This window comes from Sylvia atricapilla, chromosome 3, assembly GCF_009819655.1.
Source record: "Sylvia atricapilla isolate bSylAtr1 chromosome 3, bSylAtr1.pri, whole genome shotgun sequence".
In the NCBI taxonomy this organism is placed as follows: Eukaryota; Metazoa; Chordata; class Aves; order Passeriformes; family Sylviidae; genus Sylvia; species Sylvia atricapilla.
In genome coordinates, this window is record NC_089142.1 from 93,090,435 (window position 1) to 93,112,839 (window position 22,405).

The 22,405-nt window shown below is 36.7% G+C and overlaps 1 protein-coding gene across 1 annotated transcript in view; it reads right to left on the minus strand.

Moving 5' to 3' along the window:
- Positions 1-22,405, minus strand: part of USH2A (usherin) — a 377,078-nt gene that overhangs the window by 100,588 nt on the left and 254,085 nt on the right. Inside the window, exons 42-48 of the mRNA XM_066316187.1 lie at positions 19,687-20,021; positions 16,500-16,622; positions 13,718-13,881; positions 11,501-11,710; positions 9,926-10,128; positions 7,986-8,098; positions 1,460-1,658 (exon numbers count right to left, since the gene is read on the minus strand). Coding sequence (XP_066172284.1) covers positions 1,460-1,658; positions 7,986-8,098; positions 9,926-10,128; positions 11,501-11,710; positions 13,718-13,881; positions 16,500-16,622; positions 19,687-20,021 — 1,347 coding nt within the window. The remainder of the gene's footprint in view (positions 1-1,459; positions 1,659-7,985; positions 8,099-9,925; positions 10,129-11,500; positions 11,711-13,717; positions 13,882-16,499; positions 16,623-19,686; positions 20,022-22,405) is intronic.

Genomic DNA, 22,405 nt, shown 5'->3' on the forward strand with positions numbered 1-22,405 from the left:
TAGTAACAGAACATGTGATGATGTCTTTGACAAATAGAGACACTATTTCATGACATTAAATCTTACTTTCAAACTAAGAGTTTTCTACCTCATTTGTCAATAAAAACCATTACAGAATCCTGCTATGCTATTGATCCTACTCCTAAACAGGAACTCATATGAAGATTAACCTGAAAATAGCCATAATTTAAAAATGCCTCTGACAAATCACAATAGAACCCATTCAGAGTTGCTCATCATTGTCATGTAAGAATTATCCACCTGTAGCTGAATCTAAATAGATTTTCTCTACTGAAAAATCTAAATCTAAAGCCTGCTCATTAAGCATTTAGCCAAGGAATAATTTAAGAGGGGTAAAAAAGGCAAACCAGCAAGCCATGTTAATAACCACCATTTGCCATGCAGCATTTGAGGAATGATACCTCACACAGAGAGATGCTTTATAGATTTGCTAGCTTTTAATTCTGCATACATCTAGAAATTTCCTGTGGTCTTTCAGTGGTCAAGTGCAAAGACTTTATGCTAAAGGAGACATATGAACTACCACATATGTGCAAGGGTTGCCCTGTCCCAGGTACAGAACCCAGAACTTTCCCTTGTTAAACTTCATAAGGTTGGTGGTTGCCCATCTCTCTTAATTTGCTAAGGTCTCTCTGCAGGGCTTCTCTGCCTTCAAGAGTCAACAGCTCCTCCCAGTTTGGTGCCAATTGTCCCAAGTAGGATGCAAAAATACCTGCTGAGATTTATGTGTATCCACCATGTAATTTGTCACAATGGGACTGTGTCAGTGGCCTTAAGAGGTGACACTCCTCAAACTTCATTATCCATGGCTTGTGTGATTTACTTGGGAAAACCTACATAGCCTGAATTCTTGGGATGAAGATCTGCACTATACACATGAAACAAAGCCTTCTGAAGGGAAGAAACTTCAGAAGTTTAATGTTGCGAAGTGAGATGGTCCTTGTAGTTGAGAAACTAAAGTCCCCATCCAGACCTGCAACATATTTGAAGGGTTTTTTGAAACACGGGTTCTAGTGTAGCTTCCCGTGCAAAGAATTTAATTCACATGTGTTTAAATTATTTCTGCCCTTAACCAGCATGTTATAAATTAAAACAATTTGGAGATTCACTTCAACACTGCACCAAACCAAAATGTTAATGAACACATTCATCATAAATGCTTACCAATTAATTTCTCCTAAAAGGAAAAAATAAGGTCAACAAACAAAGACTTGGAATCATTGTCATCAGCTGACTCACACACAGATCTCCATATATGAGCTCTAACATCCATAGCTGATTCTAAAGAGTCTCAAGATACCTATCAGAGCCTTGACTTTAAAGGATCAAAAGAAACAGAACCCTCCACTTCCTTTTCTCTGATAGCTAGAGGTTTGGTTTACATGCTTCTTCCTAAAAATATTGTTTTCATTATATACATCATTTAATATAGATATACCTCCGACTCTGGATGATAGCACACTTCTCCACAGATATTTTCATCCTTTTTACATTCTAATGAGATGCACATTCGATTACTTTTGCTGGCCCTTGGAGTTTTGGATGAAGTACACTTCTGCCACGCTTTACGTAGGAGTTCATATCCCAGGATAATGCCATTTGGCTGTCCTGGAGATGCCCAGTTGATTTGAAGAGATCTGCAATAAGAAAATGAACATCTGTTCAACTTTTGGATGTATTTATGCCTCCATAGCTACTTGCATTAAATGATTAGCATATGGTAGTTCCTTTTTACACTAGTTCATATGGATTGAAACATTTTTGAAGTTTCTAAAATGTTCTTCTGGATAACAAATTCCACAGATGCTTCAATAACCAAAGGTCTAAAAGTTTTTAAAAAGTGTCAATATGTGCTAATGCTCCATGAAAACAAATCACACATACACTCAAAGTCTTCAAATGTTGCTGTTTAAATGAAATCACATTCCCACTTCTGAAAACTTATATGTAATAAATTATCTAGCATTTCAGTCTTTTCATTTCATAACTCCTTTCCCTCTGTGCCTTTGCCAGTGCAGCTTACTCACATTGTGCTCAACCATCACTTAAAGCAGGCTTTTCTTAATCTTGCCTTTTCCTTGCTTAAAAAAAAAAAAGAGTTGCTTTGAGATGTATTCTTCAGTGTGGAATTAAAAATCATTAAATCATTACAGCATCAGTAAGCACTAATTCCCTTCAGTACTTAAATATTTTCACTCACATAAAATTAAAAGTAAAAATGTAAGTCACAACTAAGACTCAACACTTCTGACTGAGTGCAAAAGTATCACTGCAGCAGCCTGCAAAGATTGTCTGTAAAATAAAACCCTGTAGCTGATTTTGGGTTTGATATCAGACCATCATCTGTTTAAGGAAGAAAATATCTTACAGGATATTAAATCATGCTCAGCTGTAGCATGGCTATCAACACTAAAATGTGTAGATATTTCCTAAAAATACCCTCACTTAGTACTACAATAAATTACAAAAAAAAAAAAAAAAAAAAAAAAAAAAAAAAAAAAAAAAAATTGAAACAAAACTACATTTTTTCCACTGATATTTCAAATGAACACTTCATTTCTTGCATAGTCACTGTGGAGTCTTGCACAGGACACAAATACACAAATTCCTTTCACTGTGACTCTCTGGGTAGAGAGAAGGAGATCCCAATACTACATGTAGATCAGCAAGACTGACAACACTGCATAGTTAGGCTCCAAGTACCTCTTTTTAAGCTCTGTGTCCCAATTACACAGTCATTGTCAGAATGATGCCAGTGACACCAGAAATTAGCATTAATTTAAAGTGAAAATGCTACAGTGAAACAGCAGCTTCTGAGATAAACTTTGACATCTTAACACAATAAAATAAGTGAACTATTATTTCACATCCTTGAGGTATAAACAGAGGAATACACACTTGCAATAAGTCTTTGCAGAACAGGAATTAATGTCACCTATGAGGGAATAAATTCATAGGTGGCTTGTAGAGCTGCCATTATCATTCCAAGGTCTTAATCTGAATAGTAGATTCAATTCCATATTCCATCCATTGCTATTTTGTATTCTCTACCTATTCTACCACATACACATGAACACAAATGCATTCATCCACAATTAAATAACGTTACACTCAAAACCAGAAAAGCAGGAAAATACATTGTACAAACTTCAGGAAAAAACGGTAAAAAGAAAAGGAAAAGAAGGGTAGTACTTTAACCTTTATAAATGCCATTGTAACTCTCTCCTGGTCTTTGCACAGAATAGATCACAAGAGCAAAGAAAGCATTCCCAGTCATATTTTTGAATGACTTGCTTCCTAAAAGTTTCATTTCAACCTTCATAATTTTCAGAGTATTGTGCCAATTTTTTTCAGTTTTTCAAGTCATATTTCTCCCTAACATAATTTAAATTATGCCTAAGAATTAACACAATGATTGAAACATTTTGCCTTTTGTGCAGAGCTCAGTGTGTAATTCCTTCCTTTAAAAAGCAATCATGTTATTATTATTTGATAGATACACATTTGGGGTGGACATAGCCTGATATAAAGAGAAAGTGCAGCTGAACAAGGAAATTGTGTGGAATGGGAATTCACTGACCAGTGCCAATGAAGCAAAGCTCAGTATGAGCTTCCAGAGCAGGCTCATAGAGAAGCAGACTCTCTCACAATTTTATGGGTGTTTCAGTTATGTCCACACCTTCTGATGCTTGCCACCCACGGCAAATTGTGGCAGCACAGCAAGAGCAGTGCACAGCTCAGTTTAAAAAAAGAACAGCAGGGTTTTGATGGTACTGCAGAGGCTTTTTGACATCCCCCATCTGAAGGCTGAGCTGAAAACCTTCTTGAGCAGGTGCAGATTTAATGGGACACGCCGAGCGCTTTAGTGTGCAGGCAGCTGTGTCATGTGGGGTGCATCTGACACAGCTGCAGGGGCACGGGGACAGAGCCTGCCTGTCCTCTCCTTCTATCCAGTCACTCCCTGTGGGATGCTCTGGAGTTGTGTCTGTCCTGGGAAGTGCCCACAGCCTGACCTGCAGAAACAGACTCACAAATTGTAGGCACAGGCAAAAAATGTGGAACACCTCACAGGTGGGGTACAATCCTTGTCTGCCCAGAGAACACTCCAAGTGTCTGCCATTTATGATAGTTTCCTGTGCTGGATGAGTCCCACTGCCGTCACTGAGGTGAAAGTACTGAAGCAGGCAAGGCAGCCCAGCCAGGTTCACAGAAACAATCTGCTTCAGACTACAAGTCCATGAAAGCACTTTCAGGAGATAAAGAACAATTTCAAACTGATTAATGAAGGTGTATTTGCTTTTTAGAAGGGGAGCAAAGTGAAATAATTTGGCTCAAGAATGCAAAGACAATTATTTTTGACATTTCCAGGTAGATTTTTTTTTTAACCCGTGAAAAATAACAGTATATTTTAATTTTGATAATGCTTCAGATATATTTTGATAAAACAGACTTTGGAAATAAACTTCTGGAGTTTGTCTACTTCATCATTGGCTCCAAGTACTCATAAGGCAGAAAATGACTTCTGGCTTTTTTTTTTTTTTTTTTTTTTTTTTTTTTTTTTTTTTTTTTTTTCTTTTTTTTTTTTTTTCTCAGTACAGTAGTAAAGGTTCAACAATGAAGATTAAAGATATATCAAGGCTTCACTTCAGAATCTTGATTATGAATGTTCCATTAGTCTCATCACATGCAAGAGTTAAATTCAAAAAATCAAAGATTGAATGACTTTTTAGGAGCTGGAAGTAAAAAAAAAAAAAGAAAAAAAATCATAAGATTCACCTGACAGTCTTAAGATAGGGAGCACCGCTATTATTAATGACTAGTGGATAAAATACTTCCCTCATCAGGAGATCACATGTACTGAGCAGCTGCTGCAGCACTATTGCACAGGAGTTAAGTACCCGCTGCATGGTGGATGCAGGGCTGACATAATTAGAGAAGGCAGTATGACACAGTCCAGACAGTCTGATAAATGGCATCACACCTCTGTTGTTGCTACAAACTTCCTGGAGAAACCTTTCAGGGCTTCGTGTTTCCCATTACTAGAGTAGGGAGAGCGATCAGGTGTCTTCTGGCTCTCTGACCACTTCCCAAGCATGGAAAACCAGACCCCTGGTCTTTATAGTTCCCAATACTCCCTTGCTGAAATCTGCACTTCATTTTCTCATCTTCCATTTGTCCAGCAATGAGACAAACTTAAAGGCTTTTTAACACAGCACAGCAGTTTGACACTTTCATATTTGATCTCCTTTAGAACTAACAAGCAAATATCATAATCCAAATAATTTGTTGCTATGTTTTATCAATTTTTTCCAAAAATCTTTTTTACTAGCATGTTCATTTAAAATAATCCCTCTTCCTCATTCACCCACGAACAGCAACTGATATATAAACCTTCCAAAGTCCCATGATACTGAATACCAAGCTGAAGAATTCACTCAGCTTTTCTCCCATGGCCTTATCTTCTTTGAGCTTTCCCTTGGGCCATGACCAGGGTTTCTGGTTCCTCCCAAGATGCTTAAAGGGTCCCCTTTTCATGAACCCATGAAAGATTTTCCCTAGATTGCCTAGATTCTGAGCCATCAACCTTTGAATAAATCCCACAACAGGATTGCTGTATTACAAGGAAAAAGAGAAAGAAGAGTGTTTTGAAGTGGAATGAACTATCTTCCAACACACCATGAGATTTAAATTCACTACCCAAACTTTCAGTCAGTATGCACATGCATTCAGTGCTCAGAGAATTTTCTAATCTGTGCAATAAAATATAATACTTGTCTACAGAGTCAAATCCTGAGGTCCTAATTAAAAACGAAACAAACCAAAAGCATACCTGATTTCAGTGGCTTTTGTTTTTACCTAAACATGGTCAATGCAACCTCTACCCCAATAAGCCCTAAATGCAGGCAAGAAACATAACAAAGCAGAACCTGACTTAAAACTTCAGGATTGGGTCCCACACTATTTTCTATTTGAAGTTTGGCATTATAAAATAATTATATCAGCCCTGTGACCTTTTGTGCCAAGTTTCAGCCTGAAGCTGAGTTATTAAGTGTAAGGGGTAGAAAAGTAAGGTATTAATAATGGCTCTGGTGGTATAACCTTCATTAGAACAGTGTGGATGGAGCTGCTATCAGAAAGACTTCTAAGTTGGTGGGTGAAATTGTAATTTTTGTCATGTAGCACCTTGAGGCAAATTTTAAAACAATTATTTGTGAATGCTACAAAGAAATTATCCTACAGCATTCTCATCAATAATACAGCCCCCCAAACTGATTCAGAAGAGGGGGAAATGCCATGATTCCAATTAAAGACAATAAACTGCACAGGCTTTATTATATCTCATGTATCCCATGAGCCTATACTCTAGAAATGCCTTTTTTGCTCTCTGATGACAGATACGTATTAAAATGTCCTCTTGTTCACACAAACTGGATTTTTTTCTTTTTTTTGCCCAAGCTTTTTCTTTTATGGAGGATAAACAAGCAAAATTCATATTCAGCCCAGCACCTGCCAAGGCTGTCAGCTGTAGTGTTTGTCATATTTCAATCAAAGCTGAAGCCAGCCAGTCATTTTTATACTGCACAATCCCTACATACTCGAGGACCAGAATTAATGAATTAGCTATTGATTAAATTCCACTCTAGCAAATCCACCGTGGCAAATAAATGAACTACCCGGGGCACATGTAGGCCACGGCCAGACATGTCCGGGCAATCGATCAGTAGTTAGTATTCTTTTGGGATATAAGAACAGCTGATGATAATATGACATGTAGGAAAAGGCAATGTAGAAACAGAGTCTGTTTCTGGCTGAGCAGATTATAAAGTAGGAAGGCATTTTTGATCCTTTTGCATTCATGTGTTATGACATATTTAGTCTATATATAATAGCAGAAACATGCATAAGTGTTTGCAGTACAGACAGTACAGACAAAGGCATACATAAGTTAAAGCCAAGGGCAAAAGATGAGATCCTGAATTGAGTTCTTATCATCAAATAAGCTTTGACTATATCTATATGTGTGACAGAAAAATAACAAGCTTAATTTCACCCTTATACAGACACAAATTCTCAATTCAAGCAAAATATACAAATAGCAAACAGGAAGCCAAAGTCCTTAAGAGAACGGAGAAGCAACTCCATTCCGTCAGCTATTTCTGAAGGCTTAGATGTTAGAAACTAGTTATTTATAAAAGATTCTTTTTTTCTTTTGATGAAAGAAACACTGGTAATGAGCATACTCCACCAGAAGAGAAAAATCACAGGATAATAACACAAACACAGGAGGTTAACTGCTTTAGTGTGGGTGCAATTCTGAAATATGTATTCAAAAGTTGCATTTTACTTTTTTCTTTGGAAGATATTAGCTCCCAAGGAATCACTGTATAAGTTACTATTTGGCTGCTTCTAAGGACTGCAAATTTGATGCTCCCTTTACAATCAAGAAGTTTGCCCATGCCTGTGGATGTAGTGGATAGGCAGATTGTAAACAGTGAGTAGTTCAAGGAGACATAGATATGCATGCCTTTTCAGATAGCTTACTAATTCTTACTGCTGTGATAGGTGACTCTTTTTTTTTACCCAGAATTATTCTAAGTTTCCATTATCAGCATTGCATTGCTCCCCGAACATTAATCTTCCTCTTCTTAACTGACAGCAGAATGTGATAATTTTCATTCCACTACACTACTTCTCCTAACTATTTCCACTTATTCCTTATTTATTATCACAGCACAGTGATATCCAAATGGGTATGTACAACCAACCAAGGGTGAGACTTCCTTGATTGATCTTTCAGTGGAAAAACTCAAAGACCAAAGATAACAACCACTAAAACTGTTTTCAAAGTGCATACTGAATTCTTTCATGCACCTTATTCAATTTTGAGAAGACAGCTTTACATTCTGGTCCCCATTCCAGCTACGAATCTCCCTGATACATGAAAGCCACCTATAGCACAGTACCTGGAGCCAATTATGTGAATAATGGGTGCTGACAGCTGCTTTGGCTCATCTTCCACAGTGGTGATCTGGGTCCCATTGCTCCTCACGCAGGCATACACCGTGCAGGCTTCAATCTGATGGAGAGGAACACCAGGTTCACATACTCAGCTGCAGGAATTTTTCAGCTCCACTACTTGTTTAGACTTTCTCTTCACCCGAGATATAATTTTTTTCTATTTAACAGATTCCATAGAGCCAGGAAAATACTGCAGCTTTGAGATAAGTATATCTGCCAGAGATATACTGCACTGTATCCCATTTTCCCGCACTATTTTCAAAAGAAGGGTACATGCAGCCCTCTGGCTCTAATTGCTGCTTGCTCTTAAATTATCACCAAAAGAGTTGCAGTGAACTTGTTTTTCTGCATGTGTATGTAGACACTAGTACACAATACTGAAAAAAACGTGCTTTCATTTGAGGCCTTGAGTAAGGTTTCTATTCTTACTATAGTCTCACATAAAAATAAAAATTATTTTTTCTTAGTGTTTCCTGTTCCTTAGTGCCTATTTTGTAAATTAAAATTGAGATATACAAATAGAAATCATACAATTTTTAATGAAAAAATGCCACAGAAATAAATTCTTATTCCTTCAATTCTTGGGATTAAACTAAGAAGAGGAAAAGTGAATCAGGAAGTGAAGGATCCTAACATTGTTTTGTCAACAAGGAAGTTACTCCAAACAAAAAAAAAATCATGACAATGAAAAATAATGCAGTAAGATTACCAGTGAGATGCACATGCATCCAAGAGACTATTATTTCCAGGAAAAGAATAAAAAGAACCAAAAGGAAAAAAAATAGAGGCATCTTACTTTTGTTTTACCTATCATAGTGATGCAAATATAAATACTAGCACAGTAGAAGAGAAGAATAATTAACATCTCAAGCAACAGAAGGTGGCCATGGTAAATTAATATAGAGGGTCTATAAGTGAGGCAGTACACTGAATTTGCATTGTTATTGAGAAAAGACAAATGTGTTTCCAAGTGGCATTCAGAAAGTCATATGTGTATTCATGGACGGAGGTTTGCTGCTTCAGAGGGGCTGGAACATGGAAATCTGTTACAGTGTGCCTGTCTGTGATATTTATTTATGGCATGGAGTAACTGGCTGCAAATTTTCAGAATGAAGTATACATGGTACTACTAAGTTTGTCTCATATATAATAATGTAAACCAAACCATCACAAAATAGACAGGAATAGTTACAATTAAGTGTCAAAATCCATTTCTTGAAGAGATTAATACAAAGTCAGGATAGAAAGATTTCTTTATTATTATGTTTCTCACTGCAGTATTTTGCCTTTCACTGGATATGTGACTAGAGAGGTGAAGAGAGAGGAAGGGAAAAGCAAAAAAAAAAAAAAAAAAAAAAAAAAAAAAAAAAGTTGCGTGTTTTAAGACCACAGAAAGTACTGTGATGGTTTCAGAGATCAGCTCTGCTGCCTCCTCGAAAGGATAAGGAAAAAAAAATTGATAATGGGGTGTCAAATGCAACATCATTATCTCACTGTACAGATATATCATGCATGCCTGATGTTTCTTAAACAATTGCAATTTTCTTTTAATGAGTAGGAGTAGAATCTTTGCCTCTTTTAATATATGTTGGGGCTTTGCTAATGCTGAAGCACAGAGCATTTAAGGGAAAGTAAATGGAGTCTTGACACTTTGAAAAAAGAGATAATGAAAATTTGTGATGAAAAGTATACACAAACCATAATATGCTAAAAATAAACATATTTCTTGCATGGATATGCATTCAAGCATGAGTGCAAACACGTGTCCATGGGTGTAAAGAAATTTTAAAATTTATTAATGAAACAATATTCTTCCTGGAAATCCAAGTAGAAGTAAATAAGTAAAATTAAAGTGTGTCACACAACCCAGAAAATATATTCTAACCTGTATCTCATACACGGTGAAGGGAGACAAATCTGCCAAGAGAAAGGATCCCGGCTCGCTCATTCCAGTCTTGTACTGCTGGTTATTTACATAGACAGAGTACCCTGTGACAACACCATTCGGGTTTGAAGGCGATGTCCAGATGACACGTACAGCTGTACTGTTGATGATGACAACCTCTGGAGGGAACATGCCCTCAGGCTCTAGAAATAAAGGAAGAAACTGAATAAACTCCAGCTGTCTCTGCAAAAGCACTTGTTTAACCAAATGCAGATTAGTATTTAGGTTTAGCAAAGGGTTCACTGCTTATCTGCTTTCCTCTGATGAAGTTATCACAGTCTGTAGTCTTCTGTAAATTGGCTTATTATACTCTCAGTTAGAAATCATGAGAGCTGATGGTAAAATGCTTTATACCAGCAGCACAGTGTCAATCATCAGTAGTATGTGGCCAGTGAGATATGATGATAAATTACTCATCCATCTGCACTGCCAACATGCAAATATTATTTTTATGTCCCCCCAACCCTAATTCTTAAAAAAAAAAAGAAAGAAAGAAAAAAAAGAACAGAGCATTTTGCTTTTAAAGCAAAACCTGAGACCGAAATACCTTATGTCTGATGGAACGTGACATTATCAGCCTTATAGATGAAGCAATATGCAATATTGCCATTATGTAAATGGTTTCAAATGTTGATTACTATAGGTAATGATGAAGTCTAACATTTATTTAAAAAGAAAAAAAAAAAGAAAAAAAGCAACACCTTCCGTAGCGTTAAATTACATAATTATCTAAGCATGTCAGAAATAACCATGCAAAGGCCTATTTTTATCATAAGAACCCATCTTTACCAGCTGAAAAATTGCCCGTACCATCAATTCTATTTTATAAACAAAAGGTGCTGACCTTTGGCATGAGAAAGGAAATGGAATCCTCCCTTAAAGTGCTTTGCTAATGACCTGGAACACTTGCTTCTGAGGTAATGATATTATAATGTTTATAATGAGACTTTATAAAGCAAAAAGATTAGAAAGACCATTCTAAACACATTTCAGATGCACAATTTTTTTTAATTATTATTTTATCCTCAACCTCCACCCCCAGCTCTGCACTTGCCCACTGGCATAGAAATGACTCATAAAGAATTTTCTTAGAGGCTGAACTTGCACCCAGAGTTTCTAATGACTCAGGAAAGGCCTTGTGTACAACTGTCATGTCAGAAGCACGCCGCTTCACAGAGCAAATCTTTTAAAAAACCCATTAATTGTTTCTAAATTCCACCATTTATTGATATGAACTCACCTCCAAACTTAGTGCACACAGACAGGAATATGCAGGAGAAGATGAGAACAAACTGGGTTAATATCTGCTATTAGAGCTTTTGCTTCTGTCTCAGTGGGACCATTTATTGATCTACCACATGATGACAACTAGCACTTAAGCATTTTAACGTTTTAGACCTTTTTCCTTTTATACCGGAAATTTTATAATGGAAGGATGACTGATCTCAACCCTAACAAAAATCAATCAATTTCATTCTCAGATTTTAAGCCAAGCTGCATTCACTGCTAACCAACCTCCATCTGAGGTAGTCACATGCACAACTTCACTGTTGATGCTGTGGACTCCATTAAAAACTTGAGAAAATATTTGATACTCTGTGTTGGGCTGCAAATCATCTATGACTATGGAGTTTACATCAGCCTGGATCCTCAGAGATCTTCTCTCATCAGTAGAATTCAAGAATAGAGTGTAGTAAAAAACATCTCCTTGCAAATCCTGCAGTGCTGGGAAAAGAAAGGAAAAACACTGGGACATCATCTAGGAAATTTTCAGTCAGCAAGTTTCTTATCAACAGCATTCATTGTGAAGAGTAAACCAAATTTTATTCAGACTCTCTTATTAAAAAGAAAAAAGGAAAGATTCCACCAAGTGCCTCCAATTTCACCTTTTTAAGGAGTTATGCAGACTACTCCACTAATTTGTCAATATTATTAATGGTTCATCATCCTATCCAACACTGGAGAAAGCTTTCTTTCTCTAGACATCCCCATGAAGACAACAGAGTAAACAAATTACTAGGTAAAACCCATCACAAGCAGTGATGTGCAGGCCTTCTTGCTCCTCCCCTTCAAACAACACTTCCCAGAGCCCTTTCCAATCTTGTGTTGTTCCTCTAGCCATGAATGAAGGACTTGTGCCAGTGCCATAAATTCCAGTGACATTCAGCTTTACCCAGGTGATATTTTGGCCATTCACAGTACAGGGAGAAGATGTGTGTTATTGTTTCAGAACAAGCATGAGCACATCATCTACATGTAAAGCTGTAATAGACTCAGAAGCATTACACATACAGGGCAAAACCCCCAAATCCTCACAGCTCTTTCTAAAATGTATTTTACTCAGCACTAACTTCCCCAGAGACAGACAGAAAAAAAAAAGTACAATTTTCTGGCTACACAGTGAAGGATATTCACTGGTCTGAGCTGATGGATAAGCACAGATTCCAGGCAAGTCTTCTCCATTTTAGTGACTAAGATGTCATCTATTATCTTATCTGTCCTTTGTCAAACAGTTTAAGTTCAGGACTGACTAAACACAATTGCTTTTCCACTAGGCATCAAGATGAAAAGTGTAATTATGACAAAAACTGTAAGCACTAACACAAAACTCTTGAAATGACACACAGTACTACTGAACTGGACTCAGATCACTGGGACAGAGCACTGATAAAAGCCAAAAGAATATTTTCAGACTTAATAATATATGGGTTTGTAATGGAAACTCTTAATCAAGAATGATACGCTATTTTTAACTGGTACTGATACAAGGCCTAAATCCTTAGAAGTCAGAAACTTCATTAGGGAAAGACAGTAAGGCAACCTATATTGATGGCTCCCAAGTTCCCAAAGAAAATAAAAAACTAATTTGAAAACTAATATTATGTAAAAAGAATGAAGGACTGATATACAAAAAAGTTAATATGGTCATTTGCAACATAAGAAGTAATAAAATATTATAAGGTTTTCAAATAATGAATAGCCTTGTCCTGGTGTTTAACTTCTATATTCACAAATATATATGAAGGAAACTTCTAAGATATGAATGAAAATAAAACCAGATTGCATTACCTACATCTAGAAGTTCAGGGTTTAGATTACTAAGGTAATGAAACTTCAGTGAGCTGCTTCAGATCTATTACATTTGTCAGTTTTTATAAGCATGCTTACTTCAGGCATGCAATTATAAAATAAAAAGACTACATTTGCTGCAATTCAGCACAGAGTCCTTAAAAATTCATTTGCATTTAAGTCATGAAGAGATTCCCCACTGCTGTATTAACAAACCAACTACAGAAATTGGCTAAATTCATTTTAAGGAGCAGAGCATAATGAAAGAGAAAGGGAATCTTCTCATCGTGAAGGAATGTAGATGTAAATTTTTATATAAAGGGATGAAATCGGCCACAAAGACAACAAGATTTTTTTTTTTTTTTTTTTTTTTTTGTGTCTAGTACTGCTTTATACATGTCTCACAAGATTGCATTAACCATTTCTTCATTTTCACTATTCTCTTTCTGCAGAAAGAGCATATTATAAATATGGACACGACTGAGAAAGAGCAAAATGTGCACATTTCCCCCCCTGCCCCTATTTCTTTCCTCTCCTTTCAAGGACATTTAGGTATATTATAAATCAAGGCAAGGACTGTGTTTCCTCTGAGAGCAAGGCAGGCCATGGTAAGTGATGGCAGGTTAACATCTAGTTACTGGAATAAATACTAAGCACACTTACTTGGTTTTGACCATTCCACTTCTATGGCAGTGTGATTAACAGCACGTGCAACGAGGACACTTCCTTTCTCTGGTAATCCTGCTAATGTAGTGGCTATCACTTCTTCACTTGATGTATATCCTACCTCGTTGTGCACTATGAGCTTGTACTCGTATGTTGTGTACCTAAGACATTTTAAAAATAATTAAATGGAATGAAAAATGCAGACATAGAAAATATTTGCTGTAAACCATCTGCCTGCACCAAAGTTTTGCTGTTTCTTCTCCCCCTGGACAAAAATCCATCTGTATGGTATGCACCAATGAAGACTTCATAAGAGGCATCTATTTTGTGGAAATTATTCACCACGATTAACATGGTAACAAAAATAAAACACATTATTTCACTTCTTCATAGTTGTAGCTTCTGAGGTGTTGAGAGATTATAGCTCAATTCAATATGTAATTACAGTGGTGGCAACCTGCCAAAATTTGGATCAGAATTTAATCAAATGAGGCTTTTTTCCTCTTTTGGGAAACCCATTGATTTTAACTTGCAGAGTCTCATTTGTAAAAGGGATTCACCACACAGCCAGGACTCTTCTACTACAAAAACATCCCCAAAAAAAGGCACCTAGGAGTTCAAACTCATTTAATAAAGTAATTTTCCTCAGAACTGTGCATATTTCAATTACACAGATTTATTGAAAACTACATGTGTATTTAGTAACCAAGTGACCATCATGTCACTATTTCTTCCCGATGGCAAAATGTGTATTAATGTACTTTAAGTGGGATCTCATAATCTGAAATTTAATTTCCTCATAAAAAGCCTCACACAAAACTACACAAAGACAGAACTCAGGATCATCTTGTTCAAATTTTCACTGAATATGCAGTGGGATAAAGTCCACAGACGCAATAAGGGAGCGTACAATAAATGTCTAATATTTAGAGATTTTAGTACAAAAAATACTCACTCACAGTGTATATTTACTTTACTTTTTATATTTCTTTTAGATGCTTTACTATAACACCCTGATTTTTAGAAGAGCTAAGCTTTTGCAGTCCCACTGCAAAGAAAGCAAATTAATGGGAACTCACTAGCTCCCACTCTAACTGTAAGCATTGCTAAACAGGGAAAATATACAAAACACATTTTATTTCTCTCTCTGCATCTTCTGTCACTTGCAAACATTTATTTATTTCTTGGACATTGTAGCACATATACAGTAAAAAAGAGAAAGGATTCTAAAGTCTTGCAATTTACTCATTTACAAATGAGAATTTGTGATTCATTTTTTTGATCCGCATTTTCAACAATGAAAATAAAATGAGTTTGTCGTAGCCTATTAGAAACGAAGAAACCATCTGACAAGATCAGTAATTCTGCAACATGCTTAAAGTATGACAAATGAAAATAAATGCTGATATATTAATTTTCTTTCAAGAAAAATAACGCTTGAGTGCTTGAGCCTCTCTGCAGCATCTCCTCTTCAGCCACAAACTCATCCTGCATTGTTAACTGTAAAAACATAGCTGCAGGTTGCAGAACCTTCTCCAGAAGTGTTCAGGTATGTCAAAGGGTTAGGCACACTTTTTTGGCCATGGCTCATTCAATTCAAAATGTCATGGTGCCTAATGACCAGTCACTGAGGCTCTGTCTGAATGTATTGCCAGCTCTGAATTGCCGACATAACTGCTACACACACTAAAATATGCTGCACCACTAAAATATGCAAAGCTAAAACCAAAGACAATTCTATGAGGACTTTCAAGCATGGCTGAGAGAAAGAAATGGACACTTGGTCAGGATTGGTACAAGAACAGCTCTGTGAGCAGTCACTGCAACTTATTATTGCAAGTTATTGCAGATGGAAATGAGCAGTGACTTTCAGAAAGCAGGCAGAAGCAAGCCAGAGGCAGTAGCCCTCAGCTTGCTAAGGTGTGTCTCTGGCAGGAGCAGAGGCCACGTTCTCCTGATTCCCATTGTGCTCAGGACAATGAGCAATCCTCCTGTGCTCAGGAGGATGCTCACACAATTTTTACAGAAGCAGGAGGACAGTACAGATTTTGAGGGTCAGTGATTGACATGGAGCTCTCATAAGGCACGCCAGCACATAGAACTCACACACCCTGAAACCATCCATGAGACTTTACCTACAAGAACACAATGAAGAATTAACTGAATCTTCCATCACAATTTCTTAATTTGCGTGTTTTGTCTTAAAGACCAATAGCCTTGACTTCAAGATGTAGAAATTAAGGTTCAATTAAGAGTAAATGTCTTGCTCTTCCTTACACAGTAGTTCTGTTACATACTGAGGGAACAGAGCACACATTCCATTTCTCCACTCTAAACACCCTACATTTAATGGCGATGAAGCTAATACAACAAAGTCAGGTAAAAAAAAAAACATTGCTGAAAACAATTTTCAGATGTTTCCCTCAAACATGCATTTTGCCTGTGCTATAACTTTGAAGACATGCAAATCTACAGCATCTGTACACATAAATCTAAATGGTTTGATTGCATATCAACAATTTGAGCATATTGATGCTAAAATTTCATGAGAGTTTTATTTTAATTTGTTTTTCAAAGCAAAACAAAGTATGAGTCAAGAATGACACACTAATAATAAATCCCTGCGTATTAGAATGACTAACACCAAAGATGATGACAAAAAATATTTCATTACATAATTAATATGTTCACTACATAAAGACACAAGAAATACTTTGAACTATTAAACATACACTATACAAAATGCCAGCATTTGTTTTTATAGTTTTTGTAATCTCACCTGCTAAGACCCTTATCTTCATAAAACCACTGAGTTCCTGAGTAAATATTGTGCCACAGATTTAAATCTTCAGGGGGATTTGATGCAAGTGGTTGCTGGATTTTACGTCTCAGGAGCTCATATCTAACACAAAAGACAAGCAGAACACCAGGATTATCTCAACTAATGTTATTACACACACAAAAAAAAAAAAAAAAAAAAAAAAAGAACCCAACCAGGTTTTTTAAAGCCACACATTATTTTGTTTTTACAGCTGTAAACTTACTGAGATAAACATTCTTTTTAATGTTTTGTGATTTAAAACATTCAATTACTTAATTATATATAAAAAAGGAAACTACTTTGAAAATGGAAAATGAAGCATTTCCACTTGAAAAAAAAAACAAAACTAGTTTATTTAATGATTTACAGATTTTAAACTCTGTGGAAATGATATCAAGATCAAGTCCAAATAGCCCATAAAAGTATCTTATGGAGACTTGCATGATAAGCACAGGTTGCTCCAGAGCATTAAATGATTATGTCTCTTTCTTGCAAAGGTACTGAAACAAAGAGCACTATCATTATTATTTTACTATTAGTAGTAGCTTAAGTGTGCCTTTGTACTTAATGTGTTTGCAAATAACCACAGTGTAAATTACAGGAGACAACAGGCACAGAATGAGTTAACTGTTTCAGCCATCTGTAGACCTTAGCAAGGCACCTTTGTGTTTGGGTAGAAATTCATGATGTGAGCTTGAAAGACCAAACTATTTCATCTTGGTTTTAATTGGTATCTGAAGCAGTATTCCTGTCTCTGTTCCAAACAGCAGGTCAGCCAAAGCCCATCTTTCATCAGGTCAGCCATGAGACTGTCTGATTTGGAAAACATGCTTTCCACCCAGGCTGCATCACATACTCTCCATCATCTTTTAAACAAAACCTTTATGGAACTTAGCAAAAATTAGATCACTTAGTGCCTGTACAAACTAAAGGGGATAATATTAGAGTTTCTATTTCCTAATAATTCTAGGGATTACAAAGGAAACTACACTCTAAAGGAAACAAAATTAGATATATTTGTTCAAAATCTTTAGGATTATTACTCTTTATTACATTCCATAGGACTGTTTAATTTATTCTTTCAGTAATTTTTTCAGTTTGATACCCCAGCAAATTAGGGTCATATGCATATATATTCACTTAAATACATAACTTGAGTTTTTAAGTGGTAAGCTGCTCTGTTTCATCTTGTCCCTGCCTCCCATTCCACCATTCTGGAAAGGTGCTTACTGCTAAATTCCAAAAGTACATGGATACTCAGGCAGATTTTAAACACTCTCATTTTAAATGCACATTTGTGAATATGTTTCCATGTTTAATTGTTCTGCAGGATACCCTGGAGTGGGTCACCCTTCTGTTGTAATTATCATGCTGACCAATGGCTTATGTGTAACTTGACACTTCCCAAAATCAAGATCATTTCCAGTCTGATAAGGACATGTTGGACAGTACCATGCCAGATTTGAGACCGTGAATGAGGAGGTATTTAACAGGTACTGCATACAGTGATTTAGAGTTGCTTCAAAACCAGAAATCAACTGAGATGCTCTTATGAGAGATTTGACACTACCCGTGCTGTATAGCAGCTAGGGAGTACAGGCATAACTTCCAACAACTTTTGCCCTTGAGTTTAGGGAATAATCCTAAACAGGTACAAGCAAGCATTGTGCCACTTAGTGATGCCAAAATGAATTACTGCAGAAGTTTGGATTATAACTTCAGAAATTAAATAGCAAAAACTAATTAAACTCCAACTCTGTCAAAAAAATCAGATGACTTTATAACAAGAACAGGTCGCACATGAGTGGTTCATCAGTGTCAACCCAGAGACAGATCACTACAGCTTTATAAGAAACCATCCTGGCATATTCTGTCCAATTTATTTCATAGACGAGTCTTGAAAAACATCAAATCTTTTTGAACACTGAGTGGCGATCATGTGTAAATCACCCCCACTGGCAGCTGCTGCTGCTACTCTGCTTGCTGCAGACTTCTTGTTCCATCATGCTGTACAGAGCAGCTGCTTCAGTGGTTGTTCTTGTTGAGGGCAGCATGGCACACCATGAACGAAATGAAATCTGCAGATGTAGGTCGTGCTGAATTACTTCAATAATCTATGGTAAAATGGTCATGTTGTTAACCCCAGAATAACAGACACTGCTTTTCTGAAACTTCAAATTTTACTGTAGAGCAATCATCATTTCATTCAGTTGTTGTGTGCCCTAATTAAGCCTGAAGAAAAAGTCAAGCTACTGTGCTGTAATAACATACGCAACTGAAACAGTATTACATGATAATTATTGAACCCATCAGTGCACCTAGAAGAGAGCTGCTAACCAGAACATATGGAGTACAGAGCTATAATTCCATGCACAATGTTTCACGATACGTTAAAGCACTAGAATGAAAGATTTGATATTTTTATTGTGTATATATAAAGATACATTTGTCTTTATAAACCTTTATGCACTCAAATCCATATTTTTTTAATGTATAGCTACACACACATGCTCCGTATTCAACATTCAAGTCAAGATTCCCATCGCATTATTCCAGACAAATTTCAGAGGAGATTTCTTTTTTCGGCTTCTGTAGTGAAATCCAGTCTGCTACACCCAGCACTTCCTTGCATTTCCTATTTTGGATATGCCCTCACACTGCTAGTACTTTAACCTCAATTTTTCTCATGCACTGTCTCATTTAAAATCTATTCATCACTTAATTTTTGAAGATTATTTCATGTCATCATCCTTCCAAGTGGTCACTTTCTATTCATGTGGAATAACCCAGCATATTGAGAGCATTGGTTGTGTTAATTACTCATGTTTACAGAGATCTCTTTTTTTACTCATCATTTTATTGGTGGAACTTGTTGCCTGAACTCATCACCAAAAAGTGGCTGATGCTGCAGCCCAAACCACTTATGACTTTGCAAATATCCTGTGGTTGCTCCTGGTTTGTCAAACAGCACTGAGACTCAGAGCCCTCCAGCACAGACAACACACTTGCCCTGAATAATCCTGCCTCTTCTCTGAGCCCTAAAGAGGAATTCCAAAAGGACCAAAGTTAAGAGATCCCATGATAAAGTCTGCATCAGTCAGATTTAGGTAAGAAGAAGCAGACTGCTCTCACAGTCTCAGCTTACCTCAGATGGGGACCGTTGGGCCTTAGTGGTGGCTGCCAAGAGACAGCAATAAAGGATTCACTGATTGGAGTCACGGACAAGGGGCTGACACTCTGAGGAACTGTGGAGGGTGTGGTCACCCTTGTAGGCAAACTCTCCGTGCAGCCTCCTAGAAAGCCATCACCTCCAGTACAAGCTATCACCGTGACCGAGTAGTTGGTGTAGGGCACCAGATTGGTCACCAAGTGGCTCAGCCTGGACGAAGGGTTCCCAGCGATGACAATGCGCGGGTCAGGCATGCGAATCTCGTAGTTAAGGATTTCTCCATTCGGAATCAGAGGAGGCTTCCAGGAGACCTGAAAGAGGAAAAAAAAAAAAAGAAATAAATTAAAATAACATATTTCTTACAGTCAGATTTCAAAAACACCGACATAATATGCTAAAAGATGGACACAAGTGGAACCTGATGATGTTCTTTTCCACCAAAATGGGGAAAGGGAAATCAGACAGAAATCTAAACTTTAACTTTAGTGAGGCCCACAGTAACAGCTGCAACCTTTGAAAAATCTATTATTTTGCTTTGGTAGTTCAGAATGCTCCACATCACTAAAAAATCCATGCGATGTTCAGATTCATTAGCAAACATACACTAAAAATCAGAAATATCACTAACTGTCACTTATTTTCCTAGGGTGTATTACCTGGTCTGCTTTGCCACCAGTGGCAGAGTCAAAACAAATTTATGTTTGTTATACAATTTTCAGACAGACATAAATGCATTAGCTCCTCTAAAAAACCCGATTTTTCTGCATTCTTCATCTGATGATATATGCACATTTTTCCTTTATTTTTAATTAACATATTACACTGGTAAGTATCAGACAAAGAACAGGCACAATTTTCCATTTTAGGTACTCTAAATGATACTGAGAAAACTTTATCACAAAAAGATTGGCAGCTACATACAGAATTCAGTTTTTTTTATAGACTTATACATACACATCATGTATATACACACACATACTGCTACTGCGGTTTTGCTCTTACTGAACTGAGGTTAGGTGAGGGGTTTTTTTAGGTTTTTGAAGGGGGTTTTTTGATAGCACATATGTATATACACACACACACACACACACATATATACATATACATTCTTACCAGCTCCACTGAGAGTGCAAATAATTGCACTATAAAGTGCATAGATATTCTAAATCATTTAAGGCTTTTTGCCATGGTACCATGACAGAGGGGCCTTCAGACTGGCACAATGAGGACATGCAACTTAACCTGTATTAAGAATCTCAGAGTTTCATCAAGGTAGTGTAAAAGCATCTATCAATACTCATTTCCCTAGAAATCCCAGTGCAGGAAGCTTTGCTTTGCTCTGGGACTGTTTTCCTTGCCATTTACCCACTCATCTATAACAATTGCTGTCTCTTTTCCTCCCAGGCATGAGATAATTAAGGACTGAATCCAACATAGAAAAGAACACAGAAATGGAGAAAACCTAGATATGACTAAAACCTAGGTAAATGTCTAAAACCCAGGTAAAACAAAGAAAATACAGAAGTGTTAAATAGTAATACCACAATACATTTGTTTCAGTTGATTTCAACTTCTTCCTTCTCTCAGTCTACAAAATAACTAACTTTAAAAATGTATATGTGCAATTACACATGTCCAGGGAAACAGAAAAGATGGATTTATAAAACAATTTTTTAAAAAATGGGATTATAAAATGTTCTATTTTAGGCACAGAAGGACCTCTTAGGCCATTGGACTTGTAAGAAAGCTGGCAGCAAAGTGCTGGAGAAAGCTGAAGGATTTTGATAACAGATTCTGGAATACTATTAAACAGAGTATTAGAGACAGGGTGATCTTGAGTAAAGACAGCAAAACCAAGATTATTGGTGCCCACACAGGAAAGGCTTAGCTCTGGCTAATTATCAAATGCTGTATTCACATTTCTATTGCTTCTGGCCCCAAGTCATGTTCAAACAAATAAAGAAAATACCACTGATAAACAAGTGCAAAATTTCACACAAGGTAGGAATTGATTCTGCACCATTCTCACTGATATTGAGCAGAACTCTCTTTTCGAAATATTCCATGTGATCTAGTGATAAGTTTAGGAAACAGAAGAATGGATAATCAGCACAGACAACAGAAAAAGTTTTCAAGTACAAGTATGTGCTGGTTTTAGCTGGGAAGGGTTAACTTGATAGTAGAATGGGGTTAGTATGGGATTTCAGACATGTGCTGAAAACACTGTTGGTAACATTTTTGTTACTGCTGAGCAGCACTAACAAAGTGTCAAGGCCTTTTCAACCTCTCACCCCAGGAAAGGAGCAAGAGACAAGGGACAGAAGTCAAAATAAGGGAAGTAAATGAAGAGAGAAATTATATATACTCAGAATCTAGAACACAGGCTGTACAATTCTTGGAAATGCAGGGATGAAATGCCTATCCTGAAATTCTGTCTCAGTGAAGATAACATATTTGACATCTGAATATTAATAAAGCAAATCTGTAATTATTGGTGGAAAAAAAAGCCTTCTTGTTGCTTAATACAAGGTGGCTTCTAATAAAATAACTGCATGCAAACTACTTAGAAAAATACCTGGTACTACATGCCCAGAAGATAAAAATATCTCAAAACCTTCACTTTGTACCAAAACTTATTTCCTGGAAGAGAGGATAAGTTATTTTCTAATCACATTTCATTTTTGATGCCTAACTT